Source organism: Diabrotica virgifera, chromosome 4 (genome assembly GCF_917563875.1).
Source record: "Diabrotica virgifera virgifera chromosome 4, PGI_DIABVI_V3a".
NCBI classification, from domain to species: Eukaryota; Metazoa; Arthropoda; class Insecta; order Coleoptera; family Chrysomelidae; genus Diabrotica; species Diabrotica virgifera.
The window spans coordinates 250,230,486-250,256,018 of record NC_065446.1 but is presented as its reverse complement, the minus strand read 5'-3'; the positions used below and the strand labels follow the sequence as shown (position 1 = coordinate 250,256,018).

Sequence of the window (25,533 nt, the reverse complement as noted above, 5' to 3'; positions counted from 1 at the left end):
GTAAATTCTAGGTTTCCGAGTCATAACTTTTTAACCGGAAATGACATCAAAACCTGAACTAAATATTCGAGCTCAACTTTTCAAGGTGCGCCGAATAATATATAGCTTGTACCATTTTCGCGATTTTGAACCATACTTCCAGATGCAACTCTGGAACTGGATTCCCGGGATGATTCCCGGCTCAGTCTGTCTTACGTAGAGTACCGAACAACTCCTGCTAGCTTCAGAGCTCCTTCTCCACGCAAGCTGAGATTGGATAATGGGGTAACCTGATGGATACGGATGTTGACATTATTATTATTATTTTTTAAATCACCATGTTTGTATCTGTAACAAATTTTAGCATAATCTCAAACACATCTTTCCTATTATCGTTTAGAAGGCAAATTATATTTGTTGGGAATTTTATACCAATAGGGAACTTGCATAAAAATTATATTCCAGAAATATTACTGATAAACGTTATTTAATGCTGTTAAAAGAACCCCAATTTACAAAAATTCTCCAGTTAAAAACTGCAGAATTTAAATTATTCTTTCAACGGGCGAAATCGGTTGTGAGCTCAGACAGTTTGTTGGTCGTCCCTATAAACGGGCGAAAGCGATAAGTATTGCAACGCTGCTTATGAATAATATGTGATAAAATCATAAGGAATCATAAAATCGTAAAGAATTAAAAATAATTAGTATTAAAAAGATAAGGTTCATTGTAATACCTATTACATTGTATATTGCATTAATATAATATATTATAATATTATACAATTGCATTATATTATTATTGCATTGTGTAGCAAAGAAGTGAACATAAAATAAGTACTTACTTATAATAATATGTAGATGAAAATAGAGTCTGATTTTTATACTCACATTAAAATGATCCTCACATGTCTTCTGCGAAATATCTTTCTCATTTCTTTTGCATGTTTTTAACCATTTTAAACGACGTTTTTGATCTTGAGGTACACGAATAAATAGTATTCAGGGCGTTTTATAAGTGCTGTTGGAACACATAGAAACGATACAATATTTGTAATATTGTTTTTGTGTTGTTCAATATTATTAAAGCCCAGATAAAAATAAATTATACACTATATACACGAACAAAATCTAACCTTCAAAACACAATGTTTTTAAATCAACGAACTGTCAATTTTAAATACAAACAATCTCCCAGTGTTGCCAGTTCGTCGTTCTCTTATCCTGGAACGAGCAGCGTGACGTCACATAACGTCCTGCGCTATTCGTGTTGGATCGCTGGCGATCACAACTTTAAATGTTCATTGTAAATTAAATATTGCGATTTGAGCGTTGATATTTGGCATGTGTTGTTTCTATATGTAGACAAATATAATAAATAAATAAATAAAAAAAATGTCGAGTTCCCTATTTTTGCGAGCGTTTCCAGTATGTCATTAATGTGGGTAATATGTTTTCTACATTTTCGGAATAAGTGGTCAAAATCGGATCTTTATTTGCATTCCTCGAATATATCTTTGCTAATATTCTTATTTTATTCAGATGGGCTGGGTATGAATTTGTCATATTGTTGTCTTTGATGTATTGTTGTAATGCAAGCACTTTATTCTCATGGCTTTATATTCTGTAAATGATTAACGATTGTTTGTTATAAAATTATAATGGCTAATTAAAATTATAATCAGATAAAATTAATAACGATTACTATTGACAAATCACATTTTCTATTGTTAGTAATTTTGTTATACTAATATTTACGTGTTTTAGGTAAACTTTTATCATTACGAAGTGTTCCATACAATTTATAAAATTTTGGAAAACAATCAACTACTGACAAACTCAGAGTACATCGTAATGCTCCAATTTTTAAAATCCTACACGAGATTTCAAAGTCCCAGCCAACGAGAAAAAGAAGAGTGGTATATTACGTTTCCAGACACACAAATTTTGGATCCTCTCTCAGAATACAGACTTCCATTCACACCCATTCTATTCACGTCTGATATTTGGAGTATTCTGAGACCAGAAATCAGTCTTAGATCTTACGAACTTTGGTTCCCGGCGACCAAGATGTTGAAGCATCTGAAGAAGGACGATATTTGTGTTTATGCTGTTAAACAGGTCGTAAGTATTCACGTTTAAGTGTTCGAGCATATCATGTCTGTGTTAGAAGTTCAAATATTTGAACAAACGATACCCTGTTTTTATACCAGGAGGAGTAAACTCAAAAGACAGATTCACACCCAATAATGTTACTAGAAAAGTCACTAGATTCATCTTCTTTTTTGGTTGATCTTGTCGGCCTTCGACAGTAATCCATAAATATTATATTATACTATACGCTGTGAGCTCGTACACTTCGCGTCATATAAAACTGGTACAGTTTTTTTTCCCAATGTAAACCTGTGTTCAGACTGACAATTATCGTTCGTGAAACACTTCGTTGTTGCCATCACAGACAACGGAATTGCACTAAATCTAAATACAAAAAAATAACGTTTAAAATGTATATTTCGATTTGTAATACATATATTTAAATTCCACACTTGTTCACTGTAAAAGTTATTCATTTTGTATTAATTTCAAATTAAATTTTTAATTTTTCCAGTGTGTTTTATTTATTTTACACAACTTAATGCAGTTTTGTCCTACAATTTACGAGAAACCAATCACACCTCTCGATGTGACATTAAACATAATAATTTAAGTCATGTCAAGATTTATTATCTATCATTATTTTTGAATTGAAATATTTTCATAAATTATAATAAATAATAAAACACGAATCAATGTATGAATTGAGATGACGGAAAATTACAATTGTTTTAGTTTATAGTAGGTATATTAAAAAATGCGGTCTGTCGCACAGCCCCGTTTTTACATAGTTTGATATATTTTCGTTGAACTGGCAACGTTGCCCTAGAAATTAGAATGACACGTGTGACAAGATCAACTTACACAACTTGAAAAACACGATTTTCGGTTATAAGAGTTGTACCAATTTTTTTTGACGCGAAGTGTACGTAGAGGTGATATTTAAAAGTTCGTGAGCGCCAGTAGTGACAAGTCAGGTAACCTTTCCTGGAAATTTGACATAAATGTCAAAGTGATTAATTTAAAATTGAAATTAAAAACATTAATTTTAAAAAATATTAGTTGGTCAAAGCTGTGGTATATATTTTTACCTTAAATATACTTACGTTTTAAATACTGAATTTAAGTTTTTTTAATATTCCGTGATATGTAATTATAAATTAATGTATTAATCTTAGCCCCATCTACACGATAGTTGTGAAAGTATCCGAAGTAAGAAATTAATGTTTCAACAATAGAACGTCAAAATGATTAGCAAAATCTTCAAAATCGATTACATTTTAATTACTTTTTTGCGTTGTAAATATTACGAGATAAAAATTAAATATTAAATTAAAAAATTTCCGGCAAAAGTTTCATTATTAGTCCACTAGTTAGCGACACCAGCGAAGCTCAGAGCGTATACCCCATTTTTTAAATCTTCTTCTTTTTCTTGTTCTTCTTCTTCTTCTTCTTCTTCTTCTTCTTCTTATTCTTCTTATTCTTCTTATTCTTCTTCTTCTTCTTCTTCTTCTTCGTCTAACCATTCACGTCCACATCTGAACATAAGCATCTTCAAGTCTTCCTTTCCATTGTTTTTTGTTGCACGCTACTTGTAGCCAATTTTTCCCGGCAGTCCGTTTCAGATCATCTGTCCATCTCATAGGAGGTCTGCCTCTGGGTCTTTTGTGTTGGTATGGTCTCCAGGTTAGAATTGTTCTGTGCCATTTGTTTAGATCGCTCCTAGCTACATGTCCAGCGTATCCCCATTTCAATTTTAATGATTTTTGTACCACATCGGTGACTTTGGTTTTCTGTCTTATCCATGTGTTTGTTTTCCTGTCCCCAAGTGATACGCCAAGCGCCATCGCGTGTTGAGTGACTCTGAGTATGTTCATATTCTTTTTTGTGATTGTCCATGTTTGGCCCCCTATGTTACTATCGGAATAATGCATGCATCAAAAACTTTAGATCTAAGATGTAGTTGAATTTGCTGATTTCTGAGTATATAGTTCAGTTTGCCGAATGCTGCCCATGCTAACTTTCTTTTTCTTTTTATTTCTTCCGTTTGAATTTCCCTATTTAGTATTAATTTTTGTCCTAAGTATATATATTCTTCAACTTTTTCTATAACTTTGTCGTTTATTATTGTCACGGTTTCTTCGGAGTGCATGACTTTTATTTTATTTAAATTCATTTTAAGTTCTATTTTAGAAGATTCTGTGAGAAGTTCTGAAAGCCTGGTTTGCAGTTCTTGTAGGTCATTAGCTATCAGGATTATGTCATCCGCAAATCGTAGATTACTGAGGTAGCGGCCATTGATGTTTATTGCCTTATATTTCCAATTTAGATTTTTAAACACGTCCTCCAAAACTAAGGTGAACAGTTTGAGTGATAGAGTAGCTCCCTGTTTGACTCCTCTGTTTAATGGTACAGGGTTCGTGTATTCATTTTCATTTAGGTAGTATGTAGCTGTAGCTTGGTTCATAGTTTCTTTTATTAAGTTAATATATCTGCTGTCTATTCTACAATTTTGCATTGCGTTTATTACGGCCGCGTGTTCTATAGTGTCGAAAGCTTTTTCGTAGTCTACAAATGCTATAAAAACTGGAAACTTGTATTCGTTACATTTTTCTATTAGTATTTTTGTGGTTAACAGGTGATCGGAAGTTGAATAGCCTTTTCTAAAACCTGCCTGTTCATATGGTTGGTATTCATCTAATTTCCTTTTTAGTCGGGTAGTTATGACTTTGGTGAGTATTTTAAACAGGTGTGACAGTAGACTGATGAGCCTGTAGTTTTCCACCTTTCTATTATCACCTTTCTTGTGTAATAAGATTACTTTAGAGTTGTTCCAGCTCTTAGGAACTTTGCCCTGGTGTAAACAACTGTCTATAAGCTTAGTTACAATTGCAATGAGTTCCTTACCTCCTTCTAATATCATATCTGTGGTAATCCTATCTTCTCCTGCAGCTTTATTTCTCTTCATGTTTTCCAATGCTGTAGTTACCTCTGAAATTGTTACTTTTGGCATTATTTCCGATCCAACATTTTTTATTAATTTCCGTGCTGGTCTCATTTCATCGTCTTGTTGATGTGTTCTGTAGAGTTCCGTGTAAAATTCTTCTATTCGTTTCAATATGTTTTCTCTAGTTGTGATTTCATTTTCTTCTTTTCCCATTAATGATATTATCTGACGTCGTCCTAGTGTCGGTCTGAGGTATTTCATACTCTTATTTTTTTCAATAGTTGTTGTTATTAATTTTTCTTCTTCTTTTGTTTTTTGTTTTCTGATTCCTTTTCTAATCTGCCTATTAAGTTCTCTATATTCTTCGGTTCCCTTTTTGTTAGATTTATTTAAGATCTTCCTTTTTTTTATTTGTTGTAATATTTCTTTGTCTAATTCATTGTGTGTTGTTTTTGGTTTTTTCAGTTTCAGAATACTTTTGTTCACTGTTTCGGTTATAAGGCTATTCAAATCATCAATATCATTGGAGTTGATCTGCTGCATGTTAACTTGATTTAATGCATGCATTATCTTTTTATTAAATTCACTATTTTTTATTTCTTCAGATGTCCATTTGTATCTTTTTTCATGTATTCTTTTTCTTTCTAGTTTTTTGTTTATTACTAGTTTTGTTCTTATTACTCTATGGTCGCTTCCTAGGTCAACCTGATTTAATACCGATACGTCTTTTACTAGGTTTCTATTTTTCGTTAAGATTTTATCTATTTCATTCTAAATTTAAATAGGAGAAGTAAAATATCCATTTAAATAGAAGAAGTAAACTCAAAAGATAGATTCACGCTCAATAATGTCACTATAGAAATCACCAGATGCATCTTCTTTTTTGGTTGACCATGTCGGCCTTCGACGGCAATTCAGTAATCAGTAACGGACAACTTATAAGATTAATAACAATTCGCTAAAGAGTTCTAAAAACAACAGTTTTTATATGAATGCAGACTAAAAATCTAAAAATTAATGGAATAACTCAGAAAACACAAAAAATCGCCGATATAACTTAATTAACCTATGAATTTTAAATGTCAATAGGGTCAAAATTTCGTAATTTAGTGGAGTAAACTTGCCTGTAGTTGGACCAATTACTAACAAGCATTACAGCGCGGTAAATTTGAACTCCTCCTAGTTTAAAAACGAGAATAGATTTTTCTAGTGTTCGAGAATAGTGTTCCGTTTGGGGTTGAAAAGATACATTGTGATGAATTTTTAGAAACCCAGTTCTTAATACTACATCCATTTTGCACATAAATTGGAAAAGTATCGTTAAAAAACTAATTATTAATAATTCGCAACTTCACAATATGTATTTATTATATGCTTAACGTCAAATTATGAGATCCAAAAATGTCAAGTGAAGGCGCTAGGTGTCGCGTCAGTCATGCACGGAGCGAATAAGGTTTCATTATATTTTCTTTTAACCTTCGGATGACCAAGGGGGTAAATTTGGACCCCAGCGTATGTTTTTCTTTAATAAATTCAAAAGTATTTTCAATTTTTAACTCATTACTTTTGAAGTTATACTTCTTTAGGCACGAGGGTGAATTTTTACATTCCCTGGCGCATGCGCACACCGACAGTATGGTATTAGTCGCTACATCTTTTAAGTTATGTAGCGCAAATAAGGTGTGCGTGAAAAGAATATATTATTAGTGTTTTTAGTAAATATATTTATTATAATTTTTGTATCTTTGGATTTGTCTTCCTCGGGAATAAGATATTTTATAATAATAGTAAGTATATTTAAAGTATTTTTGTATGCTTCACTTGGTCTATTAAATTTGTCAGTATGTATGAGCAATCTTGTAACCTATCAAAGCAAAGGGAATATAGCTTAGTGGTAGAGCGTGTGACCGGAGATCGAGAAGTCCTCGGTTCAAATCCGTGTTTTTTCTATTATTTTTTTTTATTTTTGGTATTGTTTTAATAAAAATTTTTGGAAAGTAGTAAGTAAAAATTAGTTTATTCATTTAAATAAAATACAAATAACCTGTTGAAAGTATATTTAGTTCGTTGAAATCATATAATAGAAGTATAACTTCTTACATGCGTACAAAGTACACACACATTCTTTTTTTATTTGACTTTAATATCATTCTAGATATCCTCATATTTCGAAATAAAAAAAATTCCCTATATTTTACGAATAAAAAATATATTCTGAAGTTGATGTTTAGTAAAATACCGTCTATTATGTGGAATTCCAAGTAGTTTTACATTGCGCGTTATCAAAATCTATTTTTAGACTGTGGTGCCTGTTATGTACGAATCATGACATTCCTGTCTGCTACAGTTAGTCATTATTATTATTTCCTGGCGTATATTATTATAGTTTCTTAGTATTTTGTATACATATAAGATATGGCCTCAAATATCTTACTGAGGCTGAGTTACAGGAAATTGTTACTGCTTGCGATTTTTATGATGATATAGAAGATGAAATAGTATCAGAAAACGAGGATGTAGTGTCAGATGAAGATTTAAATGCTGAAAACATTCATTCCAGTTTATTTTTGACCTGGGGTCATTTTTTACCCATGTTGGTCATCCGTGTAATAAAAAAAGGTTGGTCATCGGAAGGTTAAATGAAATGCAACACATGAGGAATTCGTTTATCTCTCCCTGGTAAACATTTTGCAGGAGGTATTTAAGGCTTTGGTTTATTTTTATGTTTATTTTTAATTAGGTGACGAGCGGTATATTGGGTAAAGAACAATCAAAAGACTGGCTTCTTTATTCAAAATTTGATGATTTATTTGAAGAAGTTGACAGATGCGTTCAACATATCTCTGACTTAGAAAGGGCTACATCAGTTGTCTATCATCTTATGAATTACATACCCGATGGTAAGTATGAATTTACTTATAAATAAATTCATTTGATTAAATTGTTGAATGTGGTTTTATTCTTCTTCCTCATCTTTGTCTTTCACTTCCGCGATGGAAATATGCATGATATTTTATCATACATATTCTTACAAGCGGCTACTTTGAAAAGTTCATTTGACGTGCATCCATTTCCGTAAGTTAGCGGACCATGATATTCTTCTCCTTTTTATAATTCCTCTTCTGTTACTCTGCTCAAACAAAATTCTCAAATTCGCTAATACTTAAACAAAAAAGCAAAATAAATTTTTATTCACCCCGTAGACAAAATAATTAATTACCAAAGCTAGGACAAATAATCCCCGGACAAATAATCCCGGACAAAAAATCCCCACAAATTATCCCTGGACAAAAAATTTCCACAAAAAATCCCGGACAAATAATCCTCACAAATTATCCCTGGACAAAAAATCCCCAGACAAATAATCCCGGACAAAAAATCCCCACAAATTATCCCGGGAAAAAAAATCCCCGGACAAAAAATCCCCCAAAAAATCCCCGGACAAATAATCCCCACAATTTTTTTGGTCAAAATATCCCCACAAAAAATCCCGGACAAAATATCCCTGTTTTCAAAACTCAACAAAAGTTTTCCCGGGAATGCAATCGACGAAAATGTTTTTCAGCCTCAGTGCATGAGACTTATAGATAGCAATCGCCATGAAACCGCTTTTCGGTACGAAAAATTATTATTAAGATCAAGCATGAATTTTAATTTCGATTACTAAATTTGGAATTCCAATTCCATGTCGAAAACTTCAAATTTTACATGACAAAAGAATTTCGGGAGAACTATTCGGCAGCACCTATTTCTTGGGGATTTTTTTGTCCGGGATATTTTGTGGGGATATTTTGTCAAAAAAATTGTGGGGATTATTTGTCCGGGATTTTTTGTGGGGATTATTTGTCCGGGGATTTTTTTCTGGGGATTTTTTGTTCGGGATTATTTGTCCGGGCCCCACCATATTCGCTATCGCGACTCAAAATAATTATATAGTTCATTTTCCGTGCCATTGCCTTCCGTATATCTTTTTATTATGCCCGTCTTCTGCTAGGACCACATTTACATCACATTGACTTCACATTCAATAGGGTTCTTCCTTATACCAAAATGAAACAATGTGCGAAATTTAAAGACTAGGGTTTTTCTTAAAGAGTTCTCGCACATAGAAAATAGGAAATAGAGATGCGCGATTTTCACAAAGTGTGTGCAATTTACATTACATCAAACGATTTTATGTTGACGCTGTAAAACATTATTTAACCCTTTAACGCTTAGTGGCTAAATTTTTAGCCACTAAAAAATGCTCGAGTGCACATATTTTTTTCTTATAATAACAACATTTTCTTTACAACATTTACAAATCACATTGTATGTACGTGGAGTAAATGTGGATAAAAATGTAGACTCCAAACATTTAAGGTACTAGTACACTTTAGAAGACCAAAAATAAGCATTTTTTGATTCTTAAATAATTCATTGTCAATTGAAATTGTCAAATTGACGTATATTTCATATCTACTGTCAATGAAGAAGAAAAATTTTATGTTGCTCTACAATATTGATATGATATGCAATTATTACATAAAAGTAAATTTAATTAATTGTATTTTGCTTGTAGTAGTGCATTTTAATAATTAATTTTATTTATTACATACAATTGAGGAGTTTTTTTTTACAAAACTGCATAAATCCACTTTTCAAAAATATTCAGGAGACGTAAAAACGTGCTGCAGCTGTTGTACTAAAATTTTCGAAATTTCTGAGAACGTAATCAATTGATGTTAGATTTAGGGCCGGTTGTTCGAACGCTAATCAACAATGATCACTGTCAAATATTTAATTACTGTCACAACTGTCAATGTCAACTTTGGTTGGGTTGCTGAAAACATAATTAATTATAATTATGAGATTAGTTAATTAATTAACATAACAATTATTAACATAATTGATTAACTAATTTCATAATTGTAATCAATAATTATGTTTTCAGCAACCCAATCAAAGTTGACATTGACAGTTGTGACAGTAATTAAATATTTGATAATGATCATTTCTGATTAGCGTTCGAACAACCGGCCCTTAAAGAAATAAAACGGTAATTAACATTATTTTTATTGATTTGCATTAACAAAATATAGCCATGTGTCTGTGGAGATATCGCGTTTTGTAAAAAAAGATGGGAGATATTAACTTTTGTTAAACTAACAATATCTTAGAAATAAAAAATATTAAACGGTACTCACTAAAACAAAAAAAAAAAAAATGAGGAGTACAAAAAATTTAGATATGAACATTTTTTGGCTAATCCTCCAAGCTATCACACTCGCCATCATGGTAGTTGTGGGTTTCTGGATTTGGATCACTAGTAACTTTGTGTGGAAGAGCATTAATATATAGTATTTTTACTACAAAAGCGATATTACGTAGGTCAAAATTTTTGACGTAAGAGAACTGTCAAAAAATTAGAATGTGACTTTTCATTATTGCCATGTTTATAATAAACATGACAATAATGAAAAGTCACATTCTAATGTTTTGACAGTTCTCTTACGTCAAAAATTTTGACCTACGTAATATTGCTTTTGTAGTAAAAATACTATACCAATGAAGATAGGGATTTCTTTCCAATTTTGTCCAAAATGGGTTTGCAATAAATGAAGGACATCTTTTTTTTCTCTTTAGCCACGGAATGAGATAGTGGGATTTGGGGAAGGGCCTGAAGAAAATCATTTTTATTTTTTTTGCAATGCTTCTAAAAGTTTCCGTTCCACTATCGAACCTATAGTTGGCGCAGCATTTTATTTTGGTTAAAGTATGCCGGTCCCTTGTTTTGATTTTCTTAATAATGAGGCGTTTGGTTTGGCTGATTCCTTTTATTTTTTGATAAATCATTTCAAGGCTTTTGATATCGTATATCACCCAGTCTTGTCCCAGTTTCTGTACAGAGCCAAACTCCTCGTAAATAGAAGCATACTCTTCGCTCGAGATGATGGTATCAGTTTTTTTCAAGCGCTTCTCCACACGACCAAAAGCTCGATCAGCTGGAAGAAAACTGTCGCCACGAGTCGGAAAGGGTACATGAATTTTCTGTACATTCTCTGGAGCCTCATTTTTAAGCCAATGGCACAAAACATGAACAATAAATATGCGCATTTTTATTTTGGCCAGCGCAACCATCACAAAACAACGATACAGCAGAAAAAGACGAAAGATCTTGGCGTCTTAAGTGATGGATGCGATTTCATTTGCTCCTCTGCTTCCCTGCGTTCCATTCTACGTAAAAAATGTTGGTGCCTTTGAGTCAATAGGCACACAGCAAAATGCATAGAATGCAATTTGTCGGCGATAAAAGGCATCGCCGACTGGAGTTTTAGGGAGTGGGTGCACTTGTTGCAAATCAAAAACAAAACTATAAGTATCACTGGGAACTTCCTTCATTAGTTTGTAAAACGCATCCGATCTCAGCTTGTGAATACGAAGTTCAGTCATTGGATTAATTCTTTCAACTGAGCCGCGAGCGTTTTTTTTTAATAAGATATTTAAGACAAGTGCACGTAGCGCATGCGTCTGTAGCTGGAGAGGAAAATCCAATGTTAAAATCGGTTACAAAAATAAGGTGAAAACATGAATAGCTCACGTGCAAATCGGCAGTGTAAGCATTCTTAAACATTTTATATAACTTATTTACACTTAACTCTGCTGAAAGATAAACTCTCTTACTTTTTTCTATTCCATAATGAGATTCGACAGAATTTAGTTTACCAAGAAATTGACGGACTGCTTCCTTTTTGGCTCTGAAAATAGCTTCTCGTCGATAACCACCTCTATTTTCTTTGGGCAGCAGACCTTGATTGACGACCTTTCCAATCCGCAGTAGTCGAGAGGCAGGTACACCCATTGAGAAAGCAAAAAACTTTTTACAGACAGGCAGTCAGTGCGAGGTACAGTGACAGGCCCACCACTTCTTCTTCTTCTTTGGGGCTCGAAAGCAGAGATATATTTCATCAAAACAAGATCTTGTTTCTCTTTACCCTTTGCCATGTAGACTGCTTGTCGATTAATTTTTATATCATCGTAGGATACCGTAGCACAACGAAGATTTTTGGGCACATGGTCTGGTCTTCTGTTTTAGAAACACTAAATGAGGATCACTATCGTTGTACTTCATAATTTTTGAACGCCCTCTCTCACTTGTTTTGATGGATCGTCTTTTTTTAGATCCCACCGATAAATTAGCAACAGTATCCATCTCAAAATAACACGCAAAACACAGAAACAACGTTGACATACAACTGATAATCTCATTCAGCGTGGCATGGCGTGGTTCAGCGAGTGTCAGTGCGACCCGTGAGTAGTTTTAGAACTAACGAATATTATATTTTGTTTCACGAATCAACATCTAATTCTAGAGGATGCTTTTAAAACCAAACAAAAATAGTAGAGGGATAGTTCTGCAGTCAGGAGGATTTATGCAGTTTTGTAAAACAAAAACTAATTTTAATGGTTAGCTAAAGAAGGAGATGTTAAGTTTTGTATAAAAAAAGAGTGAACATGGGGTAAAGGTTTTTGAGTGGATTAATTAAGTTTTGTGGAAGAAACGTGATTGTTAGGCTCATTTTAAATGGGAAATATTCACTTTTAATACATGAGACTTATACACAAGATGTAAGGCATATCAAACTCTCGAAATTCAATAAAAAATGTATTTTAGCCGGAAATGGATTTATGCAGTTTTGTAAAAAAATTGTTTACCTTTTAATAACATAACCTTAATATTACTTTTTCTTCTTATAATTTTTTTGGGCTATGGCCTTGACAATTGTCCAGTAACCAGGACCAATATGATTGGCCAATATAATTAAAAGTGCGAAAAATGTTGCCGAGCTATGAAACCAGGTGTCGCTTTTCCGAACTTGCACGGTCCCAATAGTTTACAATGTTACATTCACATTGCACTTTAGTTTGTGATACTCCATTCGAATCGATATAAATACTATCTATATCGATACTATGGAAAGAATATATCGATGCCAAGATAATCAATTGATATATAAACGGCGTCGGGGTGTATTGCATACTGGATAGTGATAGTGTGATAGGGATGGGGGAACTGGAACTGGGAATAGCCAATTGGGATCGAAAATAGAAATCAGTCATCATTGTTGTCAAATCGGTTTCGGTCAGCTCAAAATTTCGGCTTTGCGCGCGCGAGGGCGACAAAAAACCCTTTCTTTCCGAGATAAATTTTGCAGTGGTAACGTATCCGGTTTTTCACCGGTTATTACTTTTAAAGGAATAAACCTGTTATAACAGAGACAACAAAACCGGATAAACCTATTATTGCGAAGTAAAAAACCGGTTTTAGGTTATGACCCACCCCTAACTTGGAGTCAAAACCCATCTTACAGAAGAGAGTAAAATTGTCTTAAGCCTTTCTCTAGAAGTTTATATTTAAAACAAAATTTTCTTTTTCACAATTTACAAAACAGTACTTGGAATAAAATTATAACAGCTAATATTGAGTTTTTGTTTTTTAGGAGCCGATAAAGTAAAGGCAGCCCTGCTGAGCTTCAAGTATGTAACAGCCTATCGAAACAACCACTTAAGCGACGGCGAGGTAGAGAGAGCTTTCATCAAGGTCAAAAATAAATATTTTGGACTGTCGGTATGTCACATTCTGAACAGATTTAATTTAGCAAAAGAGAGCTACTTGCAATTGGTTACTCAACCGCACAGTTTGATCGAAGCGCTGTACATGGACAGTAGAATCCCAAAATACGCTGGCACTTTTTGCTTTGAATATTCAGGTAAAGTTCTTTTTTTTTAACTGTATAACATGAAAGTAAAGATGATTTAGATTTGATTACAGGACAGGGCCTCTACTATGTGCTTATACGTATTTCGGTTTTACCGTAGTCTCCTCCCGTAGTGCCTGTGTAGAGTACCAATTAAGTACTGATGGGTAAATAGGTGTATTTCTGCTGACCAACCCCATACCAAGGGTAAATAACACTCCTCATGTTTATAAGAGAACCGTTGTCTACTTCAGGAATTTACCACATTCTCTTTATAGTTCAGTGGTTATTTGAACATTAAATTGTAGTGAAAATATGTTTTTAATTGAACATAAAAAAGTCATTTTACCATAGGGCTTTTCATCGACTTTCGTTTGTTTCGATCTTCTGCCATATTATGTTGTATAATCTGTTTATAATAGTCATATATAAATAATATTCATATATACAGATTATACAACATATGACAGAAGCTCGAAACAAACGAAAGTCGATGAAAAGCCCTATGGTAAAATGACAGTTTATTTTCAATTAAAAACATATTTCCACTACAATTTAATGTTGAAATAAACACTGAACTATAAAGAGAATGTGGTAAATTCCTGAAGTAGACAACGGTTCTCTTATAAAGATGAGGAGTAGTATTTACACTTGGTATGGGGTTGCTGAGCAGGAATACACCTATTTACCCATCAGTACTTTATTGGTTGTTAATTACAGTTGATTAATATCGATAGTACTCAGCTGATGACGGTAATCAACATGTATTACTTCAGGCGGCAGGTAACCCCAAAACCTAACTGAATCTCTCGCAATCTAACTTATAATGATCCCTGTATTATTTCGCGTGTATCTATTTATTAGATCGATATGTTTGCATACATTTCCACTTTCATTTCTATGTCAAGTTTGTATACAGGGTGATTGATTAGTGGGTTAAAGCTTAATATATCCGCTATAGTAATAGATATCAATAAAAGTTAATAACAAAAATTGTAGCCAATTTTGAGCTTCACATTTTAAAATTAATTAGAATGTTACAGGGTGTTCGATAACATCGTGGCAGACTTATGTTTTTTTTTTAAATGGAACACCCTATATTTTATCTTATATTCGAAATCTTCTTAACTTGCCCATTACAAAAATACAAAAGTCTGTTATGATATACAGGGTATTTACAAAGTTATAACCAGTGATGTGGGAGAGATAGGATATGACATAAGAGATGCTTTTGTGTTTACTAAATGGAACCACTTGATTTGACACTTGTGGGGAAGGCAATATGGCGGCGGGCAGGCTTTTTATGTTATACATGGAATATATGCTATTAATTAATTATTAAACTTATTAATTACGTATATATTTATATAATATATTATAATTTTATAATTATATACTTTATATAGAACAGAATATACTACCAAAGAGTTGTTCCGCCATATTGAGTTGCTCATTTAGTCCGTGAAAGCGATCCCATCTACTTCACCTCATGCCACATCCCCTTCCTCCCACATCACTGGTTATAACCAATTTTCTATGAAAATGTAACAAGTTCAGCTCCCTGTATAAATAAAAATACAACAGCAATGGTTTATTGGTGCCATATTTTTTTGTTGATTGTGAAAATTTTTAAGAATGGTTGATATTGCTAATTTTCTTTATATCGAATACAGGGTGAGTCAAAACGCAAGTACATTATTTTCTCAGTAATTTTAAATGGAACACCCTGTATTTTATGTCACTATCTAGTGACCGTTAGAAAAAGTACCGTTACCGTACTTTAATTTTTGTATAATATTTCCTATGTCTAAATTTATTAGTTTTCGAGATATCTTCATTTTTTACAGCAAATTATTAATTACGGGTCTACATCTTTCCAAATTTTAAGTAAGCCATGACTGAATTTTTTAAAACTGATAATTTAAGATTACTGATTATCAATCTAGATTATCAAAGAAAGAAAAATAATTTATTAATAATAAATTTTACAAAATAAAACACAACCACCTCGTACAACATTTTTGAAACAATTAAAAACTACTTTTGTATGTAAATGTAACAAATAAAGAAAGAAAAATAATTAATTAGTTATAAATTTTACAAAAAAAACACAAACACGAAATACAACATGTTGTGATCACAATTAAAAACTACTTTTGTATGTAAATGTAACAATGTAACTAATAAAGAACGAAAAATAATTTATCAGTAAAAAATTTTACAAAAAAAACATGAACATAAAATACAACATTTTTGAAAAAATTAAAAGCAACTTTTAGGAAAATATTTTATATATTTAATTACAGAAGGTGTTCAAAATGAGTTGAGTGAATGAGTTACTTACATTACGAAGCATTTTTAAATTAACACTTCGAAATACACCTTGTATTCTATTTTGCATTTCATACCTTGTTGTTGGAGGCATTTTATAACCTTCATTCTTAACGCAACCCCAAAAAATTCAGTCCAGTTTATTAAATTTTGGTGATCTGGGTGGCCACGCTACTGGTCCATTGAAAAATGAAAATATCTCGAAAACTAATAAATTTTGATATAGGCAATGTTGTACAAATTAAATCTCGATAATGGTACTTTTCAATAGTGATATAAAATACAGGGTGTTCCATTTAAAATTACTGAGAAAATAATGTATTTGCGTTTGGACTCACCCTGTATTCGATATAAAGAAAATTAGCAATGTCAATCATTTTTAAAAATTGTGAAATTAAGTAAAAAAATATGGCATCAATAAACCATTGCCGTTGTGCTTATTTTTATTTATACAGGGAGCTGAACTTGTTACGATTTTCATAGAAAATTGGCTATAACTTTGTAAATACCCTGTATAACATAACAGACCTTTATATTTTTGTAATGGGGAAGTTAAGAAAATTTCGAATGTAAGATAAAATATAGGGTGTTCCATTTAAAAAAAACATAAGTTTGGTCTGCCACAATGTTATCGAACACCCTGTAACATTCTAATTAATTTTAAAATGTAAAGCTCAAAGTTGGCTACAATTTTTGTTATTAACTTTTATTGCTATCTATTACTATAGCGGATCTATTGAGCTTTATCCCACTAATCAATCACCCTGTATATGATATAATATAATATTATATATTTACTGCTTATCCAGCAAAAGTCACCGTGTTATCAAAATGCGTGTGCCCAACCTTCATGGTACCCATCGATTGTCTGTTTGTTATTGAACATTCTATATAATTAAACAATATCGAAATAAAGTATTTCGTATTTTAAAAGGATTTTAGAATTATCTGAATATTTAGTTAAGATATTGTACGTACACTCTTAAATACTTTGCCGATCTTAGCATTTGTTATATCATCTTGGTTGATTGGAAGATGTAAGCGATTTTAACATGATTTATTTTTTTAGATATAAATAATGCGGTGGATTCTTTATGTGAGCTATTTAATTTGGATGTTCAAGAAATCCGCAAGGACCTCTTGCACCGCTGGTTGAACAGTTCTTATTTGGAATTAGACACGGAGACTTATTCTTGTTTCATGCCGAACATGTCATCCGCACCAAAAATTAACAACGATGAAGACAATTTAAAAAGAGCCATTTATATATGTTCGAGCGGCAATCCAAAGGACTGGCAGTCTTATCTTCTTGGAGTCGGAATAAACGAAGAAGACGAGGATGAAGAAGGCAAACAGAACAAGTTTTCGTTTAAGGCAAAAGCGTTAAAATGTTTTTGCGCAATCGCCGATGAAGAGACTATAGTTACGTTGACCAAGTTGTCATATAACGAATTTTTGTAAGTATTAGGCCACTATACCCTGTTTTTAAACTAGGAGAAGTAAACTCAAAAGACAAATTCACACCCAAACAATAATGTCACTAGAAAAATCACCAGTTTTCTAGTTTCTTTTTTGGTTGATCATGTCGGCCTTCGATAGTAATCCATAAATATTATATTATACTAATACGTATGTAAAGAGTTCTAAAAACGAGTGTTTTTTATTTAAATAAATGCAGACTAAAAATCTAAAGATTAAGGGGATAGCTCAGAAAATCCAAAAAATCGCCGATATAACGTAATTAACCAATAAATTTTAAATGCCAATAATGTCAACATTTCATAAATGTCAGTAGTGTCAAAATTTCATATTAAGAAACTGTTCAAGTAAATTAGAACTGTTCAAGTAATTCTTACATGTCTCTACTTTTAACCGTTCCACCAGTACTATCAGTTATAAGTATATTATCAAATATTAGTGTATTTACAATTCTTTATGTAGTAGACCAGGACTATTCTTTAAAAAAACGTCTATTTTTGGATGTGAGAGGTGGCATTCGGACTTTTGCAGATAAAGTTAGGTGACACCTTCAGTAATAATAATTGACTTATGCTCCTTCTCAAATATGCCCGGAACATTAATAAAAAAAAATTAAAATATCTAAAAATTTCGAAAAACATCGATTTTTTTCTGCTTTCTTTGCTTATAACTTTAAAACGATTCGTTTTGAAACAAAGTCGTAGAGAAATAAAATAAAGATAATTGCATTTTGTATGATATACGACTGGTCCAAAATGTCTTAAGGTATCACCTTTTCTGCGATATAGCAATAAATACAAAATAAGGGGGCAAAATACGCCTGTTGTTATTCAATGTTTCTTAACCACTTTAGTGGCACTTAGAACCTTAGTTCGCTTAGAAAATTCTTATAACTTCCTTAAACGGTCTACCAAATTTCATTAAAATCGACCTAATTGATTTTGCATAATAAATTTGCAATCTAAATGTTTTTAAAAAAGTTCAAATTTTTTAAAATCTATCTGAACAAAAAGTAGACCATTTAGAAGTTGGCTAATTTTTTTACATATAAAGAGGTGCTCTACTCTACCTATCTAATACACTTTACAGAATTAAAATCGGATTATTTAAGGAGCCTCAGCAATGTTTTAAAATTATAAACAATTTTTTGGTCTATAAACAAATAGCTTTGTTTAATAATAAAGAAATTAATTTTTAGCAATGCAAATAATTAAAACCGGTATAATTTGACTTAAACTTTCAAATGCTATCAGCAGAATTGCTATTTTATTTTTTAATCAAAAGATATTCTCGTTCAAAAATTGCAATTTTTCGATTTTTGAATGTTCCACCGCGTTTATCTCGAAAACTATGCATCCTACGAAATAACCTGTAAGAACATTTTTTGCTTAGAAATACCCAAGAAATGTATACAGGGTGCAATCAAAAACTTCAACAATATTAAACAAATTAAAAAAAATTCAAATAAATGATATTACCAACACAAAATACAAGAGATAATTGTAGATTTAAAAAACATACTGATTTTTAAACGCTACACGTTGCGTTGCGACGTCGCAACGGAACAACGTATCGGGACGTGGCAGTGTTATCGCAAGGCAGATGTGGCATACAATGCGTTGTTCCGTTGCGACGTTGCAACGCAACGGACTAATGGGGCCTCGCTCTTACAATCATAGTTTTCAGGTCGGCTTCCACATCGTCCAATCATCTCATTGGGGATGTTCCTTTTTTTGTGTTCCTATTGACTTCCATCGTAATATTTTCTTTGTTGATTTTGTATCTTCAAAATAATAATATAGAAAGTAAAATAATTCAATTAAAAAACAGTAATGAAGTAACGACACCGCTGGAATTGTGGAATTTACCAACAGTTGACAGTTTTAAAATAAATTTCTACCAATGAATCATCATCATCATCATCTTGGTGCTACAGCCCTTAGAGGGCATCGACCTTCTCAAGCGTTCTACGCCATTCTGTTCTGTCCCTTGCTTGCATTTTCCAGTTGCCGACTCCGATCTTCTCGGCATCTTATGTTACCCCGTCGCCCGTCCATCCACCTCAACTTTGGTCTACCCCGTCTTCTCATTCCCACGGGTTGAGCTGTTAGAATCTTTTTTATCATGTTTGATTCAGGGGCCCGGGTTACATGTCCTGCCCACCGCAGGCGTTTTCGCTTAATTACAGTGATATCTTTTCCATCAAATGTATGCTTGTAGATATTCTGCAGTTCAAATTTATATCTACGCCTCCATATTCCGTTCTCACAGACCGCTCCGAATATCTTGCGTAGCACCTTTCTTTCAAAAATCGATACAGCGGATTCATCTGTTTTAGTTAGCGTCCATGCCTCTGATCCATATGTGAGAACGGGACCAATGAATCACCCTCCCCAATAAATTGTTGGACTATTTTATACTACTTTATGTTTCTTTTTTAGAAACTACATAGATAAGCTCACTCTATTGAGTGACTTGGAATCGTTGGGAATATTTTTAAGTGTGGAAACTTTACAACAATATAACAAAAAGGAGTTATTAAAAAAACTTTCAAACATTGGAAAACCACTAGCTATCAAGTGTATGGGAGCACTGTGTATTACCTATCTGTTGGAAGAAAATTTATATTGGGACTATATTGTCAAGAGTTCCATCAAACTGGAAATGGTGAGTATACTTCTTACGTCCAACGCTTCTTCTTAAAGTTCCATCTTCTATCGCAGGTTGGATATCAACATGGCAATTCTCATTTTACTTACAGCAGCTCTAAATAGTTAGTTAGAGCTCAGACTAAGTCATTCCCTTAGATTTCGTAATCAGGAGCTCGTCTTCTTCCAACATCTCTTTTATCTTTTATTTTGCCCCCCCCCCCATAATCAACCGCAGCAGACTATATCGAGAAGCTCTTATTATATGACCGAAACATTCAAGTTTCGTGACATTCGTAGCATTATTTGATAACACCAACGCTCAAAAGCTTCCAATTTCTTAATCACTTCTTGCTTTAATGTCCAGACCTCAGACCCGTAGAGCAAAGTTGTAAAATCGTAGCAGCGCAACAACCTTATCCATATATCCATTCTTTAGGTCTCTACAAGAGATGTTTCATTCCCACAAATCTTGCCCTTGCTATTTCTATACTGCTATTCTTTAATCTCTTGTGTTTGATCCTTTCTATGAGTTGGTGGGAGACGTTACGCCGCTTGATTTTTCGATTGGATATCTTATTTGTTTTGCGGTCCCAGTTTTTATTCAAAGAACACTCTAAGTGTCTCAGCTTTTGGGAGTATTGTGTTTTTTACAGTACAACTTTATTACAATATTTTAATTCCTTTTAGATAGACGAGCTGAAAATATATGTGGAGTACCTTAAAAACAAACGTGACAAAAAGTTATATATTCATGCCTGGCAGGCGATTATAGATAAATCATTTCACAAAATATCAAATATATCAGATGAAAACTTGGAAACAGTTTTAGTGAACAACTTTTTAATTATTCAGGTAAGTTTAAAGTATAATAGTTTCTAATAATATACTTCAAAAATCTAAATAAAAAGGTAATATTTAAGTTTGAATGTGGTCCAAAAACTGGAACAAACTTAAAAATATTGACAATATCATTTTAAAATCATCTGCTTTAAAATGTATAATATATGTCTGAATTGTCAATATGAATGAGTCAAAAAATTAAATTATTAGAATAATTTTTGTACCAGTCAATAAAAGCAAAATTTGTTTTACTTTATTAATGTTTTGTATTTTGAGAACGAGTTTTGAAGTAAAACCACAGTATAATCCTAAATATTGGACAAAGAAAAAAATGTTCACTTCTTGTAGATAGTTACTTGAAAATATCTCAATACCGAAGTACTTTCTATACTTATGAAAATCAAGTTTCACCTATATATTCCCATGTATTAGAAGATCTTTTCTCAAAACAAATTAATACTTTTTTTATGGATATTAATTTAAATCCAGCCGTTTTTCAATAATTTATACTTCATAAATGGCCACATTATCAGTTTTACTATACATATGGATCCAAAGTACAAAACAAAGTAGGATGTGCAATAATAAATATTCAAAGTGGATTTAAAAAATTACTCAAATTGCCATGTGAATCATCGATATACACTGCTGAAATGATAGCGATACTTTTTGCTTTAAGACGCATATAATATAGTAACGAACCCTATAGCTGCATAATATTTACAGACAGTAAGAGTGTCGTTGACAGACTAACTTACGTACATAAGTCCCAACAACTAAATCATATAGAACTGGAAATTATGACTCTTTATAATAAAATTGCAAATTTAGGAAAAAACATTATATCATTGATAAAGGGACACGCGGGCATTAGGGGTAACGAAATAGTAGACAATCTAGAAAAATCCCACCCTAGAAATAGGCGAAGAACCTCCCTTGAACTTATTACCCATTTCGGATATTGATATTATTAGTAAACGACATCAAAAAGAAAACTGGCAAACGTATTATCGAAACACGAGAACTGGAAGTAATTACAAATAAATGGAGCCTGAAATTCCCATAAAAAGATGGTTTCATTCTGTATCAAATCGCCATTTCATAAGAGTTATAAATAGATTGAGATGTAATCACGCTCTTACCCCCCTCCATATGTTCAGTTTGGGTATCACAGAGTCACCTAACTGTGAGTGTGGAAAAGAAGGTGATCTACTACATATTCTCCTCGAATGTTCCCATCAATCAGTGCATATAAACAAATTTTATGATAATCTTAATATTTTAAAAATTCCACTTCCCGTCTACCTGAACAATTGATTTTTTCTCAAGATATTAATACATATCAAAAATGTAAATATAAATACAATTTACGAACATATCAAAAACTGTAAATATAAATTGTAGCAATATAATTAACCCTGTATTTAAGTAATTTTGTTAAAACAAAACAGGCATGTTTGTTAAAAAAAACAAACATGTTTGTTTTGTTGTTAATTTTTAACCCTGTAGATTTAAGTAATTATTGTATATTATAATTGAAAAAAAGATCAAGAAAAAAAAAAAGAAAAAAATAGAGAAAAAAACAAAAAAAAAAGAAAAAAAAAACCAAAAAAAAGAGAACAAAAAAGGAAAAAAAAAGAAAAGACTAAGATGTAAACCTCCGAGATGTTGAATCGGGTTTATGTCTTAGCGTAGTAAAAGAAACAATTAAAAAAAGAATAAAAAAAATACAAAAAAAAATAAATATATACAAAAAAATATTTACATCCAAAACAGTGTATTTTTAGATAGTAGTATTAGTTTGTTATGTACATATATTTAGAAAAAATTCCTCTGATTGAAAAAAAATGTTTGTTTTTAAAATAAATTGTCTGGCTAATTGGCTCAGCCAAGGCGATCAAATTCACACAAACAAAATCCTAAATAATCAGCAGGGCCACTCCGCTAAAATCCTTTGTTTTCTATGTTCCATTTTGGTGACGGCGCATCAAAAATGTTGGTCCTTCGAGCAGGATGAATGACAGCTAACGGCATCCTACGTTTGCCGTGATTGGTCGTTGTCATCGCGCATTCAAAATTTTGTCTCGGGAGTGGATTGCAAAATTGGAACCGTCGAGAGTAAATTAACTGATTCTTTAGCATTAAACTGTGGTAAAACTTATTTTAAAGTATAATTGTTGCATATTGCCAATAAAAATAGTTAATTGTATTAAGATGCCACAAGAAAATAACTTCAGAACAATGTTAGTTTGTTTTTAATGCAATTTTTCTTTTTTAGTCTTGTCCAGTATCATTTTCCTTAAATTTCGATAAAATTATTCACACTTGTGTTGATTTGGGCAAACCTGAATTTGCTGCTCTATTGCTTCAGTACATGTCCAAGGATAAACAGGCAGAACTAGAAATAGTAAGTAAAGTGAAAGTTTTAAATTATATATCTCAAATAGGGTTACTGAGAGTTGAGAAAAAATGGGGATGTAGATCAATACTACGAAAACCAAAGTTATGAAAATATCAAGGAACAAAAATTTACCTCTTCCAATATATGTGAACCACCAACAGCTTGACACGAGCATCAAAGATCAGAATATATAAAACAGTGATTAGATCGGTGCTCATGTATGGGTGTCAGACGTGGACTCTGACCAAAGCAATTGAAAGAAAACTTAGATGTTTTGAGAGAAAAATCCTCAGAAGAATCTTTGGACCTTATCACGACCCTAATAGCAACCAATACCGAATTAGAACATGTCCTCGACTTTTGTTTTTAATCTTACCCAGTCGTTCCTCTTTTTATCTGACAGTCGTATACCTAACATTGCTATTTTCATAACTCTTTCTGTTGTGGTTAGTTTATTCATATTTGCCTTGGTTAGGGTCCAGGTTTGACATCCATATTATGTCATGATAGGAAGGATGCACTTTTTGAACAGTTTGCTCCTCGGGTATTGGAGTATTTTGCGGTTCTTAAGTATCCGACTAAGTTTTCCAAATCCTGGCCATGCTAGTCTTGCTCTCCTAGTGATTTCCGCACTCTGGTTCTCTTTGTCAAGTTTCAGGATTTGGCCTAGGTAGATATATTCCTGGACTTTTTCTATCTCACTGTCATTTATAGTTATACGTCTGAGGTCATCTGTGTTTGTCATTCTTTTTGTTTTTCTCATATTTATTTTTAGGCCGACGTATTGGGAGCTACTTTCGAGTTCCTCCATCATAACTTGTAGTTCCTCGAATGAGCTCGCTATAATCAATCACAATGTCGTCAGCGAATATGAGGTGGTTTAGCTTGTTGCCATTAACGTTAACACGTTGACGGACAGTGCGTCAAATGTATAAGAAAGTGTTGTGACACTATATGTATTTTGCAAAGTAGAATAGGGAAAAATGCAACGTCTATAGACGTTGTGTCACATTAAATCAATGGAAATTAGACGTCTACAGACGTTCTGTCCGTCAACATGTTAATGCCATAGCATGACCAATTTGTAGTTTTGAAGACGTCTCTAGGGCTAGGTTGAAAAGCTAAGAATTCATATTAAATGTAAATAAATACCACGAAGTACAAACCCCAAGATTAACCAATATTATTTTACAAAAACTATTTTTCTCCTCCACGTGCCTTGTCCGTTTTGAACGTTGGCAATTAATATGGCTATTCTGACTTTGTTTAGGCAGATCTAAATGGTTCGGCAGATGACAATCCGAACCATTGCCGCAAGTTTTGGAGCCACGAGTGTCCCCTCCTACCTGGACCCCTTGTGCTATCTATTTTATATGTCAAGACCCTTCCGGTAGGGATCTATGGAGGAGTATCACCAAGCCGCAAGTGCTTATACCTTGCCGTACCGCTTCTCCATAGGCCGATCAGACACCTTGCTTATTCGAAACCAAGTCCTAGATTCTATAGAATTTTATACTACGACGTTGGACTTTTTATTTTTTAATGTCCGGGCCGGCGATGGAACCTCGATCGTAAAAAGCCGATGCCGCACTGCAGGATGCTAGATGGTGGCTTGGAGGGTGGATTTTAAAGGTGGATGGTGGAGGGTCGCTGCATCCTGGACGCAGTAAAAGAGTGAAATGAAGTCAGAAGTCAGTATCCAACTGACTGCTGAGGAATCGTTTGTTTCATTTGTTACGTTACATTTGGTTTGTTTTTTAGCATATCGTCATATTAGAGGTAAAACTCACTCACTAAACTTTTCAGAAAGTGGAGAAAAATCGACTTACGGCAAAAATTGCTTTTTAAATTCACCTGACTTGAATATTGGATTTTGTTTAATGCAACTGCAAAGAATAAATAAAACAGATATTTTAAGCCATATTTCGTCACATAGTGGGTCTACTGGGTCCCAAACTGCCCTTCTTTTATACACAGCACTTACTACACTTTCCTCCATAGCGAGGCTACCCGGATGGATTATCAAACACGACTGATATTGGTGGATAGACGCCTGGCGGACCACCGGATGGTT

The 25,533-nt window shown here is 32.8% G+C and overlaps 1 protein-coding gene across 1 annotated transcript in view; it reads left to right on the top strand.

Annotated features, from left to right (window-relative positions):
- Positions 1 to 25,533, top strand: part of LOC114326885 (kinetochore-associated protein 1) — a 120,184-nt gene that overhangs the window by 92,053 nt on the left and 2,598 nt on the right. The window contains exons 23-29 of the mRNA XM_050648845.1: positions 1,746 to 2,102; positions 7,760 to 7,919; positions 13,500 to 13,769; positions 17,158 to 17,545; positions 20,009 to 20,234; positions 20,906 to 21,070; positions 23,337 to 23,465. Of these exons, the coding sequence (XP_050504802.1) occupies positions 1,746 to 2,102; positions 7,760 to 7,919; positions 13,500 to 13,769; positions 17,158 to 17,545; positions 20,009 to 20,234; positions 20,906 to 21,070; positions 23,337 to 23,465 (1,695 nt within the window). The remainder of the gene's footprint in view (positions 1 to 1,745; positions 2,103 to 7,759; positions 7,920 to 13,499; positions 13,770 to 17,157; positions 17,546 to 20,008; positions 20,235 to 20,905; positions 21,071 to 23,336; positions 23,466 to 25,533) is intronic.